General features: G+C 30.8%; 1 protein-coding gene across 1 annotated transcript in view; it reads left to right on the top strand.

Annotated features, from left to right (window-relative positions):
• Window positions 1-21,926, top strand: part of Vps13b (vacuolar protein sorting 13 homolog B) — a 720,349-nt gene that overhangs the window by 435,669 nt on the left and 262,754 nt on the right. Inside the window, exon 31 of the mRNA XM_077801386.1 lies at window positions 21,381-21,584. Coding sequence (XP_077657512.1) covers window positions 21,381-21,584 — 204 coding nt within the window. The remainder of the gene's footprint in view (window positions 1-21,380; window positions 21,585-21,926) is intronic.

The following is a 21,926-nucleotide window of genomic DNA, read 5'->3' as shown; positions in this document are numbered from 1 at the left end:
TAATAACTCCTCTATATAATTAAGAACTATCAAGTTCAAGCTACATATCTGAAAATAACTGTTAGAATTAGATAAATTTGGAAGACATTTAAGATTAGACATTTACTCCCTACATCATTGCACTTTCATGTTGTTTAGAAGTTCACAAAAGGTTTTAATTTTAAAAATAAACTAGTGATTATAAAAAATATGGGAAATGATATGAAATTATTTATTAAAAATTGTAAATACTAAAACATGTTTTCCTTTTGTAGTATTTTTTAATTAGAAGCTTAACTTTCATCTTTTACTTAAGAAAGCTGTATCTTTCTTGTAATTGGACATTTTCAAACTCCTGTGTGCAGTTTTTTGTTCATGCCATAAATATTTGTGGGTCTTCTGGTGTTTCTTCTGGGATTTTATCTGTGACTAATTTATTCCATAGCTCTTTAACAATTTGTCAGTCATTAGATTTTTCATTCATTTCTTTTTTGCAGACATTTTCTAATCCTTTTTATTGTGTTCAGTACTTAATAGACTTGTATCTGGTATTGGGTTTCAGTTTTCTCCCTTAGACAATTTCATTCTCTTAAAAAATTTCTACATACATTATATGAAAAACCCTTGGTGATTTTGGCAACCTTTTTAAAAATATCTTTCATAAGTGACGCTTCCAAAAGGTGTACCCTATTCTGTGGCAGTTTAATCCTTGCATTTCACTTTTAAAATGTTATAAAAGGTTGTGAAATAACGAATTCACTTTTCACCCTTAGAAGACTTTCTATGGTAGAATTCTTCCAGAAATACATACGGAATTTGTTTTCCAGCTGCTTATTGATTTTTTATGAACAACTTTGCAACAGTGGTTGTCCTCTCTCTTTCTTTCTGTGAACTTCATGTGACACCACCAATCAAAGAATGAGTGGAAAAACAGGCCTTTTGAGAAACAAACTTGTAACTTTCATTGCAAAAATTTACTTCATGACCTGTAGCATAAATATTTAAAGCAAATTTTAAAATACATGTTTTCTAAATGGAAGCTATACTATTTTATCAAAGTTAGCAAAGGTTTTTTTAATAAACTACTATAAAATATGTCTTTTTATTTACTTTGTGGTATACTCAATTTACTGAGAATTTTAAAATCATGCTTTACTGAAAATCTGGAATCAACTATTTTGTTTAAGGTGATATAATTAATACACTTTGATGAACCGTGAGGCAATCCAGGATATATTTGTGGGAGTTGTTTGATTCACATCTTCATTTCTTCTGTTGTATATAATCTCAGCAAATTTTATAATGCTCAATCTGAAGCTTCAAAGGTTTAATGTTCTCAGTATGAAGTAACATTAGATTAATAAGACCAGTGAAATTCATGATTAAGTTTAACTTGGGCTGGGGTTGTGGCTCAGTGGTATAGTGCTTGCCTATCATATGCGTTGGCACTGGGTTTGGTCCTCAGCACCACATATAAATAAAAATAAAAAGGTATTGTGTCTAGGGGCTAGGGTTGTGGCTCAGTGGTTGAGTGCTTACCTGGCATTGCAAGGTGCTGGGTTCAATCCTTAGCACCACATAAAAATAAATAAATAAAATAAAGGTATGGTGTCCAACTACAACTAAAAAAAAATTTAAAAAAGATTTAAGTCAATTTTACTGCACATATACTTCAGTATTTGAGAATTGAAGTACAATAGAAATTCATAGTCAAGACTAACATTCTTTCATAGATTAATATAACACCATTAACAATAATGTATGTATAATTCAACAAATTATGTTTATTTAGAAATAAGAAAAGCGTTTTTTTCTGGAAGTGTTGATAATAATCTTTCTTTATTCCTGATGAATGTAGCTCAAGTTATGACTCTTTTTTATTTTGTTTTTATGGTTTCTCCTAAAATCTGGCTTATCATCTACTTTAACACTGAGCTGTAGTTTCCAGATACAAGGTTAAGATTAAATTCTACAAATCCCCACAAAATTATGTTCTACTCCCTTCTTCCAACCTTGAATTTCTTCCTAATACTCTTTATGTAAAAATGTTCTCGAAATAACCATCGTGTTGGCTTTTGGCAAGGTATATTTCATATCTAGTAATGTTATGATCCTAATCCTCTAATACTTAGTGCTAGTTTTAAATAACCCCCTTTTAGCAAGTCACAGAGATTGGAGGAGTAGATATTTAGCATAGCTTGCCTAAAAGCTTTGTTTGAAAATGGTATTGGCATAGTTTTAGTCTTTGTAATATTCCTCAACTGATCTACTTGTAGGCTTTGGATTTATACTTGGCCATCACCAAACTGTGTCTTTTGTGGCGTCCTGTAGCAGTATGTAAGTTTCCTTGAATATGGTTCTGTTTGCTGCCAAAAGCTACCTCAATAACAGTGTTGAAAATGACTATAAGTTCTACTGTCATAAATTGTGGAATGTTTTAAAAATTTTACCCTTTTTATTAATTTTTTATACTTTCCTCTAGACATTCATATTGTAAAGAAGCTAGAGAATGATAGAATGTTTGGGTTCACATCAGTTTTTTATAGAAAATCTATCTTCTACTTTTTACAAATACATTTGGGCTCTATAAAGTACAGTGGACATGTAATATCTTATTCTATCAATTCCTGATTGTGCACCTTCATTATTGAGATACCAACATTATTATATGTATTTATTATCTAAAGACAAACTCTAGATAGGGTAGGGTAGATGGGTGGGAGGGGAAGGGAGAGTGCATGGGGTTAGAAATGATGATGGACATTATTATCCAAAGTACATGTATGAAGACATGAATTGCTGTGAATATACAACCAGAGATATGAAAAATTGTGCTCTATATATGTAATAAGAATTGTAATGCATTCTGCTGTCATATATAAATTTTTAAAAATTAATTAAAAAACATTTAGGCATAAAGAAAGTGAGAGGAAGGCACAGTTTATCTTTAAAATACATCTTAAAAGATAAGAAATGAAAATTTTTTAAATTTTTCAGAGTATCTGGAGTATAGTTGTTGTTTACTATAACTGCTGGCATATAAAACAACTCTTTAAAAAAATACTAAAACATTGTGCTGCTCTCTGAGTGTCTGATGTAAAAGAGGAAATACATTTCCCCCACTAATAATAATGATTGAATATTATATCTAAAGAGTACCTTGTATGTTTATGCCTATATTTATTCTATTTAATCCTAAAAGGATTAAATAGAATGTATGCATGGATGATGGGTGAGTGGATAGATCAATAGATATTTATATTTATTTGTTTTATTTGAATTCTAAACTTCTTAAAGATCAAATAGATAATTTATAAATGTAAGGTATAGGGCAAGATTTGGTAGTTCCATTTTGAGAAAGTTCCAATTTACTCTTTTTTGACTAGTATCCATTTTCATTTTAATACCTCTTATCCCCACCACCAGTATAGTAACTAATTAGAAAGAAATTTATAAAGCAAGCATTTATGCATACATTGAATATATATGATTAATAATAAATTACCTATATACATTATATAAAAGTACCTGCTAACAAATAGTAAAGTAAAATGCTGCTCCTAAAAATATTGTAGTTTTTGCATGGAAGCAGTTAATTATTTTCTAAAACCCTATGTTAAACAATAGCTCCTAAACAGACCTACTTAACTTAATCTCACATTTTATTCTGTGCCCACAGAGGTTATCATCCTACAATAAACACTACAATTTACCTGTTTTACACTTTGTAAAGACTTACCTGTTTTACACACTGTAAAAAATCTGTTTGGAGACCTTGTATCATTTGTGTTGAAGACAGGCAGTTCCTTAATCTGAAACACTTTTCTTACCCTATAATTTCTCACTTTGATCTTGAAGCAAAAACAGATACCAGAAGAGTATCCCACATTCACAGAGGTGATGAAAAATAGGACTCTGATTATAAAAATATTTCAGTATTGTCAGCAAATTTTTTTATGGCTTGCACTTTTTTATTTTGTTTCTTTTTTTGTTAGTTATATATATAGGAAAATGTATTAGTCATTTGTATATAGTTCGATGAATTTATACATATGTATGCAGCCACATTATCACAACCTAGAAACACAGAAACCTTCATACCCATCCCAGCCAGTAGTATGCCAAAGATAACTACTATTCTGACTTTTGCAAGGATAGGTAAAATTTTATGTAACTAAATGTCAATATCAATTTTTTTAGGTTGTGAAAACTTGTTTTCTTTAAACTTTACTTGATCATACCTTATTATCTATCAATTTTCATTCACTACTCATGGTATTTTTTCATGTAAATCTCTGTGATATGAGGAGGATAAAAACCTCCATTAAATTTCTAGAGTAAACCTTAATAAATGGGGTTATATCATAAACTTTTAAACCAGTTTCTATTCATTTTATTTATTGCCACATTTGCTCAGGGGAAACGTTATCTACATATGTGTGTGGTATTGGTATATTATAGAATACATAGCTTCTCTGAAGGAACCCATGATTTGTACTCTAGTATTCTATTTTCCTGTAATTGAATTGACTGTCATCCAGGTATGGGTTTGATAAACTGACACAACAGTGAAAAGAATCTCTGTCCCATGTCAGCTTATCAAACACACAATGGACCACTTGTCTTTTTCATTCCTAGTCATTTAAGTTCTGTATAGCATTCCCGAAGCTTATGTTCAGTGAAACACAACCTCAGTATTTCCAGGTGATTTTAAAGAACACCTGATAAAACTGAGGTATAGTACCACTAAACTTGAAGAATTTTCCAAAAGCTAGCAAAAGAATTGACATCATTAGGGTAGAAAACTAGTGTCATTTGTTCAGCTAGATAACAAAGAGATATTAATGAAATATACAGCAATATCGTGTCATTCTGGTAAATAGTGTCAAATTATGCTATTAATTTAGGTTTGCTGTAAAATTAAACAGTAAAATCAAATGTCTTAATTTTTTATCATAGCTCATATTATAACAAGTATTCCCCTGGAAAAGTTATTCTTTTATCTGAATCTGTTATTTCCAACTTTATTCATTTATTTTATTTGAATATGAGTTCTCAAAAAATTAGCAGCCTTTTTTTGAACAGTGCACCAGAATCACATCCAGGTTAAAATATGATTATGTGTGAAAGAGATTTTAAAATATTTTTTCTAGTGCCATAAGCTTGTGCAAGAGAAAAGCTGATTTATTTTTATTTTTTTTAAGGTTAAGACTCATATATAATAGTAAAACATGAATAAGCTTTTGGAGAATACATCAAAGTTAGGCTTCCCTATAGCTAATTAGTAGTCATTTGCTTCATATTATAAAATCTGAGTCTGTGAAAAATAATTCCATTAAATAAATGTAAAAACTGACAAAAGAAACCCACATAATATGTGAGAAAGTATATTAGGATTTTATGTACTGGAAAAGCTGATTTATAAGATGACATAGGTTAAAATATGCTAACAATACTGCTTAACTGCATTTGCATTTATCTATAATAAAATAGTTCAATCTATAACATTATTGGTGAATTTACCTGATATTTTATCATACACAGTGTGAAAACCTATTTTTCCAGATTCATGTTCTATACTTTTTTGATCCTTTGAAGAAGAAATTACATTATGCAGTTACAGTACCTCATCAGTGGGGCTCCACTTCAGTGCTGCAAATGGAAATGTAGTACAGTAGTGCTGAACAGAAGTTGCTCTCCTTTTTAGAGAAGATTGCATTATCTGAGAGCTTTCTTAACAAGGGACTACTTTTAAATGTGTCTGGTCACCTCAAAGGATATGTAGAACATTTCCTGCCAGTAGGATTAGAGGAAGGAAGCACCAAGCCCAAGTGTTTGATGTGTGATGTACTGTAATTCTTTTCATGTGTTTGGTGGCTTTTATATGATGATCAGTGTTCTGCTACCAATTGGGACCCTGGTGTGGTCCAGGTTATTAAAGTACAACCTTCCTTAATGTGTAAGGTTATTAACTATACCTAGCAGCATTATTGTAATTAAGGTTACTGTTTTCTTTTGAATAACCACCTCTCGTTTTCATTAAAATATTTATTTCTCAAAATTGGGTAATCATCCTAGTAACGGTGATTCTCATGAAAGAGATGATTGAATGTTGGGGACTGCCAATACTAACATTACTGGAGACACATGCTCTTTAAGTTTCCTCACTTTACCATGCAGACCTGGTTTTTTAATCAGCGTTTTCTCCCCACAGTCTCCTATGAGCATATTATGTTTAAGATGGAAACTAGGTTTACAGTGTGGTTGTCCTGGGTGTGTGAATCTTACATGCAATAAGCATCAACTAATCTCTAGTAGCAATATTATATTCCTTCAATGAAACACCATTTGATAATTATACATGCTCTGTTATATTCTCAGATCACATATTTAGAAGCAGTAAATTGCTAAACTGTTATGAACTTAAACTTTTTTTAAACATATGAGCAACAATGGCTGATTGTATATAATAGCAAATACTTGATTACAATCTAAATACTCAGCTATAAAGCATTGTTTAATATAATAATGGAATATCTGTGAAAAAATTCTAAGCAGTCATCTTTAAGGATGATGTGTGTGCTGATTTATTGGAATGAAATAACATTTAGATATTTGGTAAGTGAATAAAAATGGTTTTAAAAACTGTGTGTATTGTGTATAGCATGATCTCATCTATTCACATATTTCTATGAAAATGAAAAATAGACTTAATGGTTTCACACCAAATTATCAAAGGTAGTTTCCTATGATAATACATCTGTGAGCATTTGTTTTTCTTTTTCATTTATGGATATTTTCTAATTTTTAAGAGACTCTTTTTAAATAATCTTTTTTAACAGTAAAAAGAAATGATAGTTTTATATCTATTGCATCTTTAAGTCTTTAGCTATTATTTAAGTTTTTTAAATATTATTCAGTTAAAATATGTGAAAATAGATCCTTTATTCTTTCCTACTCATTTTTTCTTAACCCTCTGTATTTGCTTTAGGAACATTTAAATTTTACTTTTTGTATGATGTCATTAGCTCATCCATTAGTTGTTTACAGTTTGGTAATTCTAAAGGAGTATGTGCTCTAACCTGGGGTAGGTAGGTGTGTGTGTGTGTGTGTTAATTTTTGTTATTTGAAGAACCAGTTTTATCTTTTCCTTGCATATGAGTATCCAGATGTTTTTGGAATTTGTATTTTGTCTTCCTTTCAGTACCAGTGCTGAATATATCATTAGTATAATAATTTGGATAAGACTGCAGGCATGCAGCAACTACCAAAAGTTTCTACCTACAAGAAAATAAGTTGTCATTCTTCCATATATAATGAACATGCTTTATTATGTCATTTATTTGTTACTTTCAAATAACTTACGAGTGCTCACTATTTGCAAAGTGTTTGCTGTATGTAAAGCTACATAGATAAATATATTAATAGTCTTTACCTTGATAGAACATAGCTTAATTATCTTTATCATTGAATGATTTTTTTAAACATAATTTAACTAGGCAAAGAAATATATGGCATATTTAAATTATAGACAAGTTCTTTAGATTTTTTTTCTAGTTTTTTTTAATGATCGTCATTTATAATTTATTGCATTTTGGGACTTTATATACAAATTGTGAAAAATTGATATGGGAGATATGAAAAATTGTGCTGTATATGTGTAATAAGAATTGTAATGCAAAAAAAAAATTCTACATGGTGCACCACTCCAAAGTTCTTTAGATTTTTAATAACTTTTGTCTACTAATGTAGCATCTGCATTATTTTATTTCAAAGGAAGATATTTACCAGTTTTGTATGTTAATTTATAGTCACCATAGTTTTATGAATTTTTCAGACCATAGTTAATGATATTAATGTATTTTTTTAAGTATTTAAAATTTTTTTTAGATATTGATGGACCTTTATTTTATTCATTTATTTATGTGGTGTTGTGAATCAAACCCAGTGCCTCACACATGCTAGACAAGTGCTCTACCACTAAGCCACAACCCCAGCCCCTGATATTAATATTTAAGATCCAAATGATCATGATTTTATTCTAAGCTTAATATATTCAAAGTTAAAAATTTTAAAACAGAATCAGGGTGAGGGGTTATTCATGGTGGAACACTTGCCTTGCTTGTCTGAGGCCCTTATTTCAATCCCCAGCACCACAAAAAAGAAAAGAAAAAAAAAAAACAGCTGAGATTTTTCACATTAAATTTTAAACAGTTTCGTGGCCCTTATTTCTTTGTTTAGGTTTTGGTGCTGGGGTTTGTACCTACAGCCTTGCACATGCCAATCACATACTCCACTTCTGAACTGCACTTATGCCCATCAACTGACCTTTTAAAAAAATAGATCAAGACACTTCTCAGAAGAAGAAATACAATTGATCAACAAATATATGAAAAAATGTTCAACATCTCTAGTAATTAGAGAAATGCAAGTCAAAACTCTTGTAAAATTTCATCTCACTCCAGTCAGAATGGCAGTTATCAAGAATGCAAGCAACAATAAATGTTAGCTTGGATGTGGGGAAAAAGGCACACTCATGCATTGCTGGTGGGACTGCAAATTGATGCAACCAATCTGGAAAGCAGTATGGAGATTCCTTAGAAAACCTAGAATGGAACCACCATTAGACCCAGCTATCCCACTCGATGGTCTATACCCTAAAGACTTAAAAACAGCATACTACAGTAACACAACCACTTCAATGTTTATAGTAGCAGAATTCATAATTGCTAAACTGTGGAAGCAACCTAGATGCCCTTCAATAAATGAATGGATAAAGAAACTGTGGTACATATCCACAATGGAATATTACTCAGTATTAAAAGAGAATAAAATTGTGGCATTTGTAAGTAAATGGATGGAGTTGGAGAATATCATGCTAAGTGAAGTAAGCCAATATCAAACAGAAGTTGAAACAACAGAAGTCTGATAAGTGGATGCTAATCCATATGGGGACGGGAGGTACATGGGATAAGTGAACTAACTTTGGATAAGGCAAAGGGGAGAGTGAGAAGGGGCAAAGGGTACCCCTTGATTTTACTGTTCATTTCAAAGTTGCTCTTGCACTTACTTCTTGATTTTTGCCTTTTCTAATTTCATTTTTCCTTTGTGACATGTCTGCCTTCCTTAGGTTTACATAATTTCTTTTTTTCTATTTCCATTACTTTGTTATTTCATTTAGTTTTATTGTTTCTTAATAATAAAAGAAAAATTGTGTCTACAAAAATAAACTAGATTCAATAATTTTCTGAAATTTCTTCTGGATTATTTTGCAACATAGAAGTACAACATGTATAAATGAAAATGTGGTACTATTGAATAAGAATTATGTATAATTTAATATGAATAATTTTATTAGTACAAAGTATGAATAACAAGCTCAGTATTTAGCAAAGGATTATTGATATATAATCAAACAAAAATGATACAATGAATAAATACTTTTAGAGAAATCACTGATAGAAAATATATCTACAGTACATACAGCAATCCACGCTCTTTTTGGAACTATATTTTTCTTCTTTGAGGCACCCTAAAACAGAAAAGGACATCTTCATTTCTATAAACAGTTACTTTTTAAGGATTATTTTACACTGCTAGTGAAAAGAAATGAGAATTAAAATTCATCAACTGCTAAATTTGGGAGTCTTTTTAAAAGTAGCATCTCTTTAACTCAGTTTGATCTTATTGTTTTTCAGTTAATTAACCTTAGTTCAGTTCATTAACCTTAGTTCATTTTGAATGTTTTTGTGCCCCCACACACAATAATTGTGAACAATATCCTTTTTTACCACTTTCATGTCTAAAGTTTAGTGATAAAATATCTCTACTTTTTTTTTGCCACTTTTGTGTCGTTTTCTGAACTAAGTTTTTGAATTGGAAGAATATATAGGTAAAATAATATACCATGTTATATAACGTAGATTCTTTCATATTCCTTTGGAGAAATGCAAAAGCTTTTATTTTTGTATTTCTTTTGTAATGCAAATTTTAAAACTATCTAATTGTTCTCTGGAGTTTTACTGTAGTTTGGAGTCCCTATTTTGGAAAATTGAATTTTAATATTTTAACTGTTTGTCTTTGCTGGTCAGTATTTTCTGTTACAGGGCTTTTTTTCTAAAATGTAGGGTCATTGTATAGAAGCACAAATACTGCAGATTAAATATTTATTCTTTTTATAAAAACTTCCAAGTTTATGCTGTTTTATGGCTTACATGTTGCTTCAGATATCCTTACAACTTTCATGTTTTAATTATACCTTAGAAAAACTCCAAGGCTAATGTACTTATAAACTATGCAGTAGAATTACTTATTTGATTTTTAAAATTACACAAGTATATTTTTCTCAGGTATCAATTAAATCTTACATAAAAATTTATTAACAGAATAGATAGTATAACTTAGTTTGTTCAAATAGTTCATATTTCAATCACTGAAATCAATACCATGTAGCTTATGGTATGGTACTGAATCTGTTCTTTGGATGTACTCTTACCAATAAGGATATTACATTTATTATTGTCATATTTTCATAATTCTTGCCATGTTAAGACATAATGGCTAAAGTAAATTAAAAAAGGTTTTCATTCTTTAGGGAATAGTGAGGAGAAATTGCATTCTGATTTTCCCTGAAGAAAAAGATACATCTTCATATTAGGAATGGAATAATAATGTTTCACTTCCTGAGTTCATGGTGATTGATTTTCACCTTCATTAGTTCCTGGATGCATGGATAGGACATTTTATCTGAAGTTCTTATCTATATTAGTATATGATGTTAAACTTCCAATTTTAAATTTGATTATTGCTCGAAATCTGAATACTGTTCAATCCCAAATTTATTGGAGGCTTTTTTGGGGAGGGTACGGAGATTGAACTCAGGGACAGTCAATCACTGAGCCACATCCCCAGCCCTCTTTTGTATTATATTTAGAGACAGGGTCTCACTGAGTTTTTTAGCACCTCACTGTTGCTGAGGCTGGCTTTGAACTTGCAATCTGCCTGCCTCAGCCTTCCAAGATCCTGTGATTACAGGTGTATGACACCGTGTGCAGGTAACAGAGGTTTTTTTTAGTTTTTTTTTTTTTTTTGTAGGATTAAGATTCTATAGAGAAAGGTTTTCAAAAGAAGCAAATCTATTGTCAAACCTTAGAAAGTAACTAATATGACCCTCAAATAGTAAGTACACTTACTATTAATGTCTTCAGAATAATATCAGTAGTATCTTTAATGATATCACATTGCTGTTTTCAATCAGTGTCCTAATTCATATCCATGTAATCAATCACATGTTAATCATAGATGTAGATAAGGGAAGTTTGAGAGAAGTCTTTTGGGGGTATAATTGCAAAACTCAGTGAAAGAGTTGGGATTAAATAATACCTTGAAGAGTATGTTGAATTTTAGCAAATATGCCAGGTAGAGAGGATGCAGGAGGCATTTAGAGGCAGAAACAAGCCTGGTACATTTTGAGAGATTTGATTTTTATATCAGATAATTTTTTAAATAGGGGCTTAATGAGAAAAAGGTGGAGAAAATTGATTGAGATTTAATTCTGGATTCTTTGAACTTCTTGTCATGGAATTTGTGTTTTATTCTTTAAGGAAGCTCTGAGTGTTTTTAATCAGGTTTGCATTATTTTCAGAGTATTAAATAGAGTGCTGAGCACATGCTAGCTACTCTAAGAGCACAGATTCTGGTACTAGGCTGTGTGGATTTGTGTTGCAGCGTTTTCATTCACTAGCCAAAAGACTGGCCCACTTAAGAAGCTAAATTTCCTCTTTCAAGCATAGATGTTAATACTTCCTACTCCTACCTCATAGGTAGTATATTAATATTTCCTGCTCTCATAGGATATGAGAATTACACAAATTGATGCATGTAACATTGACAGCTTCTCTGGCACATAGTATTCAGAAATATAACTGAATACCTATTTGTATTTTCTGTTGTAATTATACTTATTGAATATTTGTAAATAGTTCGTTAATATAACTCTAGTATTTTGATTGAATCAGTGAAAGAATTCTGCTCTTAATGGTTGTTTAAACAAAATTAAATAAGTAACATATCATTGGCAGAACCAAGAAATTATAGTTTCTTATGTATACAAAACACACAGAGAGAGATTGAGATTGATATTGAGATTGGGATCACCCCCCTTCCCAGGATGTTTAGAGCAGTTAAAAATTACCAGAAAATTTTCAACTTGTAGTTTCAAGCCCTGCCTAATAGCAGGCCATGTCACATTAATAGCTAAAATTTACAAAGCATATGTTTCCTCTTTTAATTTTCACCATAGCCCTCAGCATTACTTAATACCATTTTTTCACATTTTTGTTGTGAAGACATCCAAGATCAGGATTTTCCAGGATCCCACTGCACCATAACTCTATTAATTTTACTGAAACAACTATATTAGAACAATATAGAGAATAAAGAAATGTGTTTTCTATACCTATCATACCTCTTTTCTGTGCTTTTGCCTTTTAAACTGCCTTATGCAGACCCCTGAATTCAGTATTCATACATTTTTACTGACATTTAATATTTCCTTGTATAAATATGCCAGGTTATCATTCCTTCTGTTAATAGACATTTAAAATTTTTAATTTTTTGTAATACAGAGTGTAAAATGAATCAACTTCACAGATTCTTTGTATACATATATAATAGCTTTTCTAGGACATGCTTTCTATTTGAATTTCTGTGGTAGTAAAAAATTTTATATCTGCCCTAATACAGTACCATTAGCCACACTTGATTAAACTTTGATTCATTTAACTAAAGAGCTAAAGTTTTAATACTTCATTTAATATTAACTAACCTAATTTTAAATGCATACAACTAGTGGCTATTCTATTGGAGAAAACAGATTTAAGGGCATGTATCTAAGATTTTAATTGCTAGATTGTATTCCCAATAGCTGAGTATGAGAGGTTTGTTGTTCTACATCCTTGCCAAATGCTTTGCATTAATACAGTTGTTTAGGTACTGCATGCTTAGGATCTTATTAGACCTAGATGTGAGTGAATGATGTTGAGGGAAAAATACTTTCCCTGTACAACTGGAAGTGATACTTCAGTGTTGCGGTGCCTGAGTATGAATATGTGCCCTCTGATATAAGGGTGCCATGCCCTTCAATCTACATCTAGATATATATCTATCTGTATGGAAAATATGCCATTTTCAGATCAAGTGTTAGACTCTGTACTTGTTGCTAATTAGAAGAGTTTGATACCTTTTCTTTTTATTATTATAATTTTTATGATATTTATATTTGTAACATAATAAGTAAAGAGATTTTCATGAATGCTTGGTGCATTTTTTTACAACTGATGCTTTCTTTCACAAATAAACATAGAATTGCTTACTGTGTATTGTACATGCATTTGAAAATCTTGACTTTAGATTCCCATGCCTCTTGACCAATTTTGCAATATTTGTTGGCTTGAAATAATTCTATAGATTATAAAAGTTTATTGTTTTGCTATATACCAAATCTAAAGGGTTTTTTGTCCTCCCCAATTTTCTTGTTTTAAATTGATTCTCATCTGTACTCTTGTATGTATTGTCTTTATTAACTATAACTTGAAGTTTCATGTTTTTTCCACCAACTACATATCACACAAATGCATTTTAATAAAGAATCATCATTTATTTAATTTTGAAAACTAGTTCTCATTGTTATGTATAGAAGTAGGTGAGAAAAGGGGACAGAATTTGTAGTCATAAGGTTGGCTTCCAGTTTTGACTGTGCTATTTTCCATCTTCTTACATAAAGAATCTGTAAATGGAATGTACCTTTGGCACCCTGTGGATGATGAATGAGCACTTTGTAAATCATTAAATTATCAGCCAATATACAGTCTTAGTAGTAGTAGTAGTGGTAGTGGTAGTGGTAGTGGTAGTGGTAGTGGTAGTAGTGCTATCATTTATATGCATTTGTTTTTTGCATTACAAAGTTCTTTATAGTAGAACCAGAACTACATGGAATGAAAGAATGTAGTTAAATAGAAAAAAATTAAATGACATAAATAAAAGCATATGAAAAATAAAAATGAATTTTATAAGAGATAAGGGAGATATCTTTTTTTTGAGGAGAGAGAATTTTTTAATACTTATTTTTCAGTTTTCGGTGGACACAACATCTTTATTATATTTTTTATGTGGTGCTGAGGATGGAACCCAGTGCCCCGCGAAATGCCAGGCAAGCACGTTACCACTTGAGCCACATCCCCAGCCCCAAGGGAGATATCTTTTTAAAATTTCTATTAAGGATTCTCCAAGCAGTCTGAAAGTAGGACTAATTTACATACAACCCATTGATTCACTTGTAATTTTCTTTTTATAAAGATTTTATATTTTTTAGAAGTTTAGAAAATTAAGAACCTGCCTTTCCTGTCTATTCCAAGCACTTTGAATACTTCTGTCTTTATGTCATTAAATATTCTTTTAAAACCTCATTTTCAAATACTGCTATTCTTGCTAGCTATCATTAGCTGAGGTAATAAGAAAAGAGCCAGTTCTGAATTCTGACTTGAATTAAGATCTCTGAAAAGATGCCTTCTATTAAACATAGTTTTCGTACTGGGAGATGCTAGGTAATGATTAGTTGGCAGTAAAAGAATGTTAAAAACACTAGGAGAATTTTACAGAAATTTTCAAATAGTGTAACTCGTCTTGGATTTGGAAATAGAGTCTGTGAATGACCAAAACCAGTTATTTTGAGTAAATGTTTAAAAAAAAAAAAGATATGACAAAAATACCTAAATCAGAAAGCATGCTAACACATTTGGAATAAAGTGTTAGTGATTCATGTTTATAAAATAAAAGTTCATTTGCAGCCATGGCATGTTTTATAGAAGAGTCTTAAAACAGGAGTGTGTTGAGGACATATTATAAGAAACATTAGAGCAAGTAGGAGGTCTGACTGTCCCAAATAAGGACACATTATAAATTCAATGTGTTTATTTTATTACCATCCATGGAAACCTAAAGAAAAAGAACATCAATTTACAGTTAGCCTTTCAAAATCACCTTTCATGGGAATTACAGAAAACTTCATTGTTAAGCAAGAGCATTCTGAGTCTAGTATATATGAAGAAAACATTTATGCAAAGTACTTGCACATTTTAGTAATATATGAGGATTTCTTGTAAATATACCTGTAACATATTATTATAACATTCTCAAAAAGCCTTCTGATGCCTTGTTGTCAATGAATTATTTTATTAGTTCATTTGAAGTTATGCAAATAAGATATATTCATTCTAAATCTTAATATTTGAATGCTAATAAATAGTATTTAAGAATTACACTATTAGTATAATAAGAGATTTCTTAATCTTGTGAAAAATGCATAATATGTCTGTGGTGTTTATTATGCTAATTAAAAATTAAAAGACTAGAATTATAGTTTTAACAAAGCTGTTGGTAATTCTGTTTCTGATAAATCTGACTTTTCCAGGTAGCTTTTGTTGTTGCTATTGATTTAATGTAAAGTTTAGCCATCTCTTCCATATCCTGTATGTTGGCTATTGTTGGCATAAATGGAATTTTGCAATTTGTGCTGTCATTTCATCTAATTTTGATGAGTTCATTTTTTGAACTATCATAGAATTAGAATTCTCTAATTCATCATCTTAGCTGTACTTATCAATTTTGTCATCTGGAAACCTGATGGCCCATTTATGAAATTCATTAAATTATAAAAACATTTAATTAAGCCATACATATCCTCTGTCATGTTACTAGAGATCTGACCTCACATAGATATTGTTTGGCTCTGATATTAATCAGCTTTAAATCCATCACAGAAGGGATGCTCCTCTAAACAGTTTAGTGAAGTAGGAAGAACAAGTATGAATTTTTGTTTATACATGAAATACCTTTAGATTTTACTGGTTATTTTCCTGCTTATTCAGATAGTAGAGAAAATATTCTAAGTCAAAGAGATATGGTGCTCCAAGTCATCAAGTTATCAATGTGGATTTTTAGGATTTATGGGGATGCTAGTTAAGAGTAAAAGGAAAGAAGGTATATTTCTGAGCTCCAGTCCAGGCCTGCTAAATCAGACTCTGTAGAGCTGGGAGCATAACATTTTTAACAAGCTCCTCAGGTGATTCTTCTGTAATCTGAAGACCAGGTTCCTTCCCTGGGTCACTGTTCAAGGAATACAGCATTGGTTTTAGTCAGATAGTCAATCACATTATTCGCTACCCTATTTATTTTCAAGATTACGATAAATTATGGAGGCTTGATGATAAATATGTACACACTTAATTTAATCAAGACACATTCCTATTTTCTGGCCTGTTTAACATTTTGTAGATCTCAATTGAGCTATAAATGAATGAATTTTACTTCTTTACAGTGAATTCCCGAGATATGCCTATTCAGCAATGAGCAGTAAATGGTTCAACATGAGCTGTTCCTTATGTAAACATACAAAAGGCCTAACCCAGACTAAATCAATTTAAAAAGGAAAACATTAAAGCTATGTTTCCTGTTATACACTTAAAGTCTTCTTTGGTTCCTATGATTACATTATTGACCAACTATTGCAGGCTTAGTTTATCCTCCCACACCACCTGCTGAATGGTTCAAATGGTATGGGAGAAGAGTTTCGGAAGGGCAAAGTAATTACAATTATAACTCCTACATTTTAGCCAATAAAGCAGCTTTTTGTGTTAAGAGGAAGGAAGTTATGGGCATCTTGATTCACCTTCTTTCCTGATTTGAATTGCTAAAAGGTTTTATAGGCTGTAATAAGAAGAGAGAGCAAAGTTCAAAGCTTAAAAGTATGAAAATTTGAAATTTAAAAATTGCTGGTTTTGACTGCAGATATTTCTAGGAAAAATTTAATTAGGATGTTAAACAATAATTTAAGGCATTTTATTTTAAAATATATTTTTCTTTTTAAGGCAAACATTGCTAACATTAGGCATCCTAGTCCTCCCTTCCTCACAGTTCTTTTCCTCTGATTAGTTCCCTACTAAAATGTCATTCTATTAGAATTCTTTAATGATTCTGCAATTGTTTTTTGTGCTATGACAATCTAATACAGTAAATCAAAGCTCTCTTGAAAAAAATTTACTTCAATTTTGGTATTTGCAATCAGATAGTTTTTCATTCCCACCACTCCTTTACTTAGGGAAAAAAGCATTTAAAAGTTGTGAAGTTATAAGACAATTTCTGATCATTAGAAAATAAAAATATTTTTGAATCTTCTGTTAACATAATTTTACTTATACCTTTTAAAAATTCTAATGTACCATAAAATATGAAATATTTCTTTCAGAAGACATCTAGCTGTATGCCCCCATGAAAACATTACAGTGAAACCCATTAATTTGAACAATTACTATGAATTAAAAGTAAATAAAAAGACATCTTGTTGTAATAGTGCTTAATAAAATTTAATGCATAGCATTTGAAAATATTTTTAGTATATTTTCTTAATTTGGTATTGGAAAATAAAACTGTTTTGAATATTCTATGTAATAATAACTGTTCTCAGTTTTACTTGTACATAAAACAAAACAAGGGCATAGCTTATACTTTAAAGATTTAAAATTAGTGACTATTTCAAGTTGAAAACAAATCCTTAATTATTTTCCAGAAAATCAAGTAAATCAGTGTCTTGCTAGTATATATCAAACTATAATGAATTGAAAATAAATCATGAGGATCATGTATTAAGAAAGAAAAGTTGGATTTTAATTATCTAATTCTGAAAAAAAGCTATTCTACATTTATTTTTATTAGGGGAAAAATCAAACCAAACTTATAAAATGTGTATAACTCTTTATAATCTAAATAGTAACAAAAACTAACAAGCAAAATGGCTTATGTTTTTAAATTTATGAGATAAATATAAATTTTACATAATGGGCAGCTGCAGAGGAAATATTGATATTTCCTGATTTTGATATCTCAGGAGGCTAAGAAATTATTGAAGAAAGGATGTTTTTTTAAAGATGCAAGTATATTTTTAATTGGCCCAAATCTTCCACAGTAAACTTTTACTTGGCCTGGAAAGTAAAGGGTTTACTACATACTAACCAGCATGCTATTACAATCTTTTTAGGCTAATGAAATAAATCCAATTAGAAAATGTGGGTAAATTTATTGAGTTTGGCTTATTAAATTCAGGGTCAGTGGTTGCTCTGCTGTGCTTTTTTATGTTTTGCCAAATACTAAAATGCACTTCATTCAGCTGAGTCCCTCTTCCTATCACTTTCTAGTCATTTCACTGTTATTTAATATTGTATTCGGAGACTGACAATCCAAGAAGGATGATTGTGTCCTAATGTTTATTGAAGTTTTTATGATGTGAAAATTTATATATTATATTTTATATATTATCTCATTTAATTTTCATAATTAAGATGGAAACCCAAGTTTCTGTTTGCTCTGAACCACTGTACTGCACTACTACATAATTTCTGTATCTTGTTTGGTAGGAGTGAAATGGCCCATTTGCAAGGCAACTCCAACTTTTGGGCCACCTTTCTTCATTCCCAAAGTTTGGGCCTATTACAGGTCTCCTAAACATTGTAGAGTTTCTTGAACTCTAAGGATGGGTTTTTCTTTGGCTTGAAGTCCCCATTGCCTTTCATTACTTCTTCCTCTGCAGTTGTCCATGCTACCCAGAGTCTTTTTAAGGTTTTGGGATGAGCTACTCTCATGCCTTTGAATTTGTTGATTCCCCTACCTGAGATACTTTATTCAAATACAGTTTATTTATGAAATGAGAAGATAGAGTTTTTCAGAAATCCTTTAAACATTGCATGTCTCCTTCTTGGCCTTCCCAAGTCTGGGTCAGGTTTTCTAATTGCATTCTCTATTCAACCTTGTAAACTGTTGTCTGCTTTATAGTTGCTTCTTCCCACTAGACTGTAAACTTCATGAGGGTAAGGACCCTAGTGTCCCTAAGGCCTATCACAAAACTTTAAAGAGAGTGCTCAGTAACTTTGCATTCAAAAATAAAATGCAAATTAGCTCATTCCAGGAAGAACCCTTGAGGAAGATAATTTTGATAGTCCTCACTAAAACAACAATAGGACAAACAGTACTCTGTTACTTTCCACCACTTACTATATTACCAGCAGTTTTGTTCTGTCAGGGTTTTAAAATAGTGTGGTTTCATAGAGAAAAAGAACTGTATGAAACAAAGAAATGTAATATGTGATGGAAGAAATGAGTAGATAACCTTTATATTAATCCCACAGTGAAAAACGAAGAAATATCTTCCAGGGACAGTGATGATCAGGAGAGATTTTTTTCCACAATAAGTTACAAAATCTTTGTCTCTATAAATCTTCTCAGTATCATCCTATTATCTGTTTAATTTCTGTAGCATCATAGTTATGTTTCCTTTTTTATTGCAAATACAGTTTATTTAGCCTTTTTATCTCTTTTCCCCCCTCAGTGCTGGAAATTTGTCTATTTTTAGTTTTGTTCATGATCTCTTTTTTATTTCGTTAATTTCTACTTTTATTTCCTTCCCTCTTTTTTTTTAGCTTATGTTGCCTTTTTTATATTTATCTTATTAATTTTAAGTCTTTCTACTTTCCTAAACAAGTATTTTAGGTGATAAATCTTCTTCAAAGTGCCCCTGTAACTGTATCTCATCACCTTTAATGCATAACATTTTGTTATTTATTATTTAATTTTCATTATTATTTTTGACCAATAAGTGATGAATTTGAAAATGTGTTTTTAAATTTTCAAACAAAAAAAACTTTTCACTTTTTTCTTACATTCTAATTTTTACTTTATTTGGAAGTTATCCATGTTTATTATTTTAGAGGTTTTTATAGCTATTTTAGCATGTATCAAAGTTAACAAAAATCTAAAATTAAATTAGTATCTTTTCCCTTCTCCACAACTATACAACCTTAAAAGACTACTTAACATGATCCCCTAATTTGTATATTATTATTGTTCAGTGTCTTATTTTTTCCCTTTCTTCTTTCAGTTTACACATTAATATTATTGATTTAAAGATGATATTGATTTAGATTTATCCATATATTTGCCAGTTTCTTCCTTATCATTACTTCTTAGGATTTATTGAGTTATCTGGATCTGAGATTTGGCATTTTTCAACAATTGTGCATTCTCTAACAGTATTTCTTCAAATAATGCCTCCATCCCATTCTCTATTATTTCCCGAAAACTCCAATCAGTAACTTTTTAGACTTTATTGCTCTCTCCTATATATACTTTGAACCTAGCTACAACATTTCTTTGTCTCTTTGAATTGTATTGTAACTGTCTTTGGATCTTTGTTTCAACTTGCTATCACTTCTTTTGGGTTCAATCTGTTTTGAATTTTAAATTGTAGTAATTTTGTTCTTTGTGGATCTACATAGTTCTAACAAAAGCCTTATTCCTGCCTTATTTGCTTTATTTTTATTTTTTATTTTTTGGTACAGGGATTGAACTCAGGGGCACTCAACCACTGAACCCACCCCTGGTCCTATTTTGTATTTTATGTAGAGACAGGATCTCACTAAGTTGCTTAGCAGCTCACTAAGTTGTGAAAGCTGGCTTTGAACTCTTGATCCTCCTGTCTCAGCCTTCCCCAGCCTGTCCCAAGCCTCTGGGATTTACAGGTGTGAGTCACCGCAACCAGCTCCTTACTTATTTTGAGGATGTTTTTTTACTTTTTAAATAATTGTTTCATATTTTATGTATGCCAGTACACTACAGTTTCTTTTGAAGTTTTTGAGGATATATCTTCTCTACCCTATTGCTACTGTGTGTCACTCAGGGTCCCTTATTATCATGTGTGACTTGTGAATTTTGTATGTGAATGTCTCATTTTACTTGAAACCTAAATTGGGAAAATTATTTGAGTTGAAATTCAATTTACCCAAAGAAAATTTGCTTTTACCTTTGCCTTTGTGTTTGGCAGCACTACCTACTTGAGATAAGCCTCTCCAAACTAAAATCATTTTCATACCATATTTCAGACTCAACCCCAAGTGCTGACTATCACCTTTCCTAACAAAATATCAAAGTTCTTAGAATAGTAAATGATTAGCATCAGAAAGTATTTTGAGTAAATTTGTAAACCTCTGAATTTTGTTTACTCTTTGTTAAGGTGGATATAACAAAATGTGAAAGCATCTCTGTAACTGAAATCATGTATATGAAAGCACATAACAAAAGGGTATTGTGTTGGGAAATATAAGAAATTATTATAGGATAAATGATTGTAAGTGATAAATTTTTGATGTCACAGTATGTTAATTTTCTATTAACTATCTAATAAATGTGGATAACAGTTTATTAATCAGTAATACAAAAAAGTTTTATGGTACTATTTAGTAAATAAAATAAATGTAGATGTTTATTACATCTGTTACTTTTTTCCATTTGTTTTACAGAAGAGCCTTGAACTTAGGAATTCTTCGAGATCCTGGATCTGAAATTGAAGATAGACAATACCAAATAGACCTGCAGTCCATCAATATTGGTACTGCACAGTGGGACCAACTAAAACCAGAGAAGGAAAGTGGAACAGGAGGGGTGCTTACAGAGAGTGAAAGGAATTCTCAAAATCCAGCCCTTGAGTGGAATATGGCCAGCAGGTACGAAATGATTGAGAAATATTACTGATATTGCCAGTAGGGTTAGTGATCTTTAGCATGCCCAACCTAAGTGTTTGGTAGTGCTTCTGCTTTTCTTTACAAACAAAATAAATTTTGTAATTTAGCTGATGGTTTTGCTGGGAAACCTGCTAATTTTACCACTGTTACATTGTTACAAATTAGAGTTGTTTGTTTATTTGTTTGTTTAACCTTGCTATTTGTTGAAAAGATTCACTTTATTCTAAAGGATACAATCACATTGTTTCTTGAAATCCATTTGAGTTTAGGGTCAATTCTTTTATTTTTTTAGCCTCTTCTTTCTACTTAAAATAATAAAAGGAA

Source organism: Urocitellus parryii, chromosome 7, assembly GCF_045843805.1.
Source record: "Urocitellus parryii isolate mUroPar1 chromosome 7, mUroPar1.hap1, whole genome shotgun sequence".
NCBI lineage: Eukaryota > Metazoa > Chordata > Mammalia > Rodentia > Sciuridae > Urocitellus > Urocitellus parryii.
The sequence above is the reverse complement of the archived record's forward strand: the minus strand, read 5'-3'. Positions and strand labels throughout refer to the sequence as shown.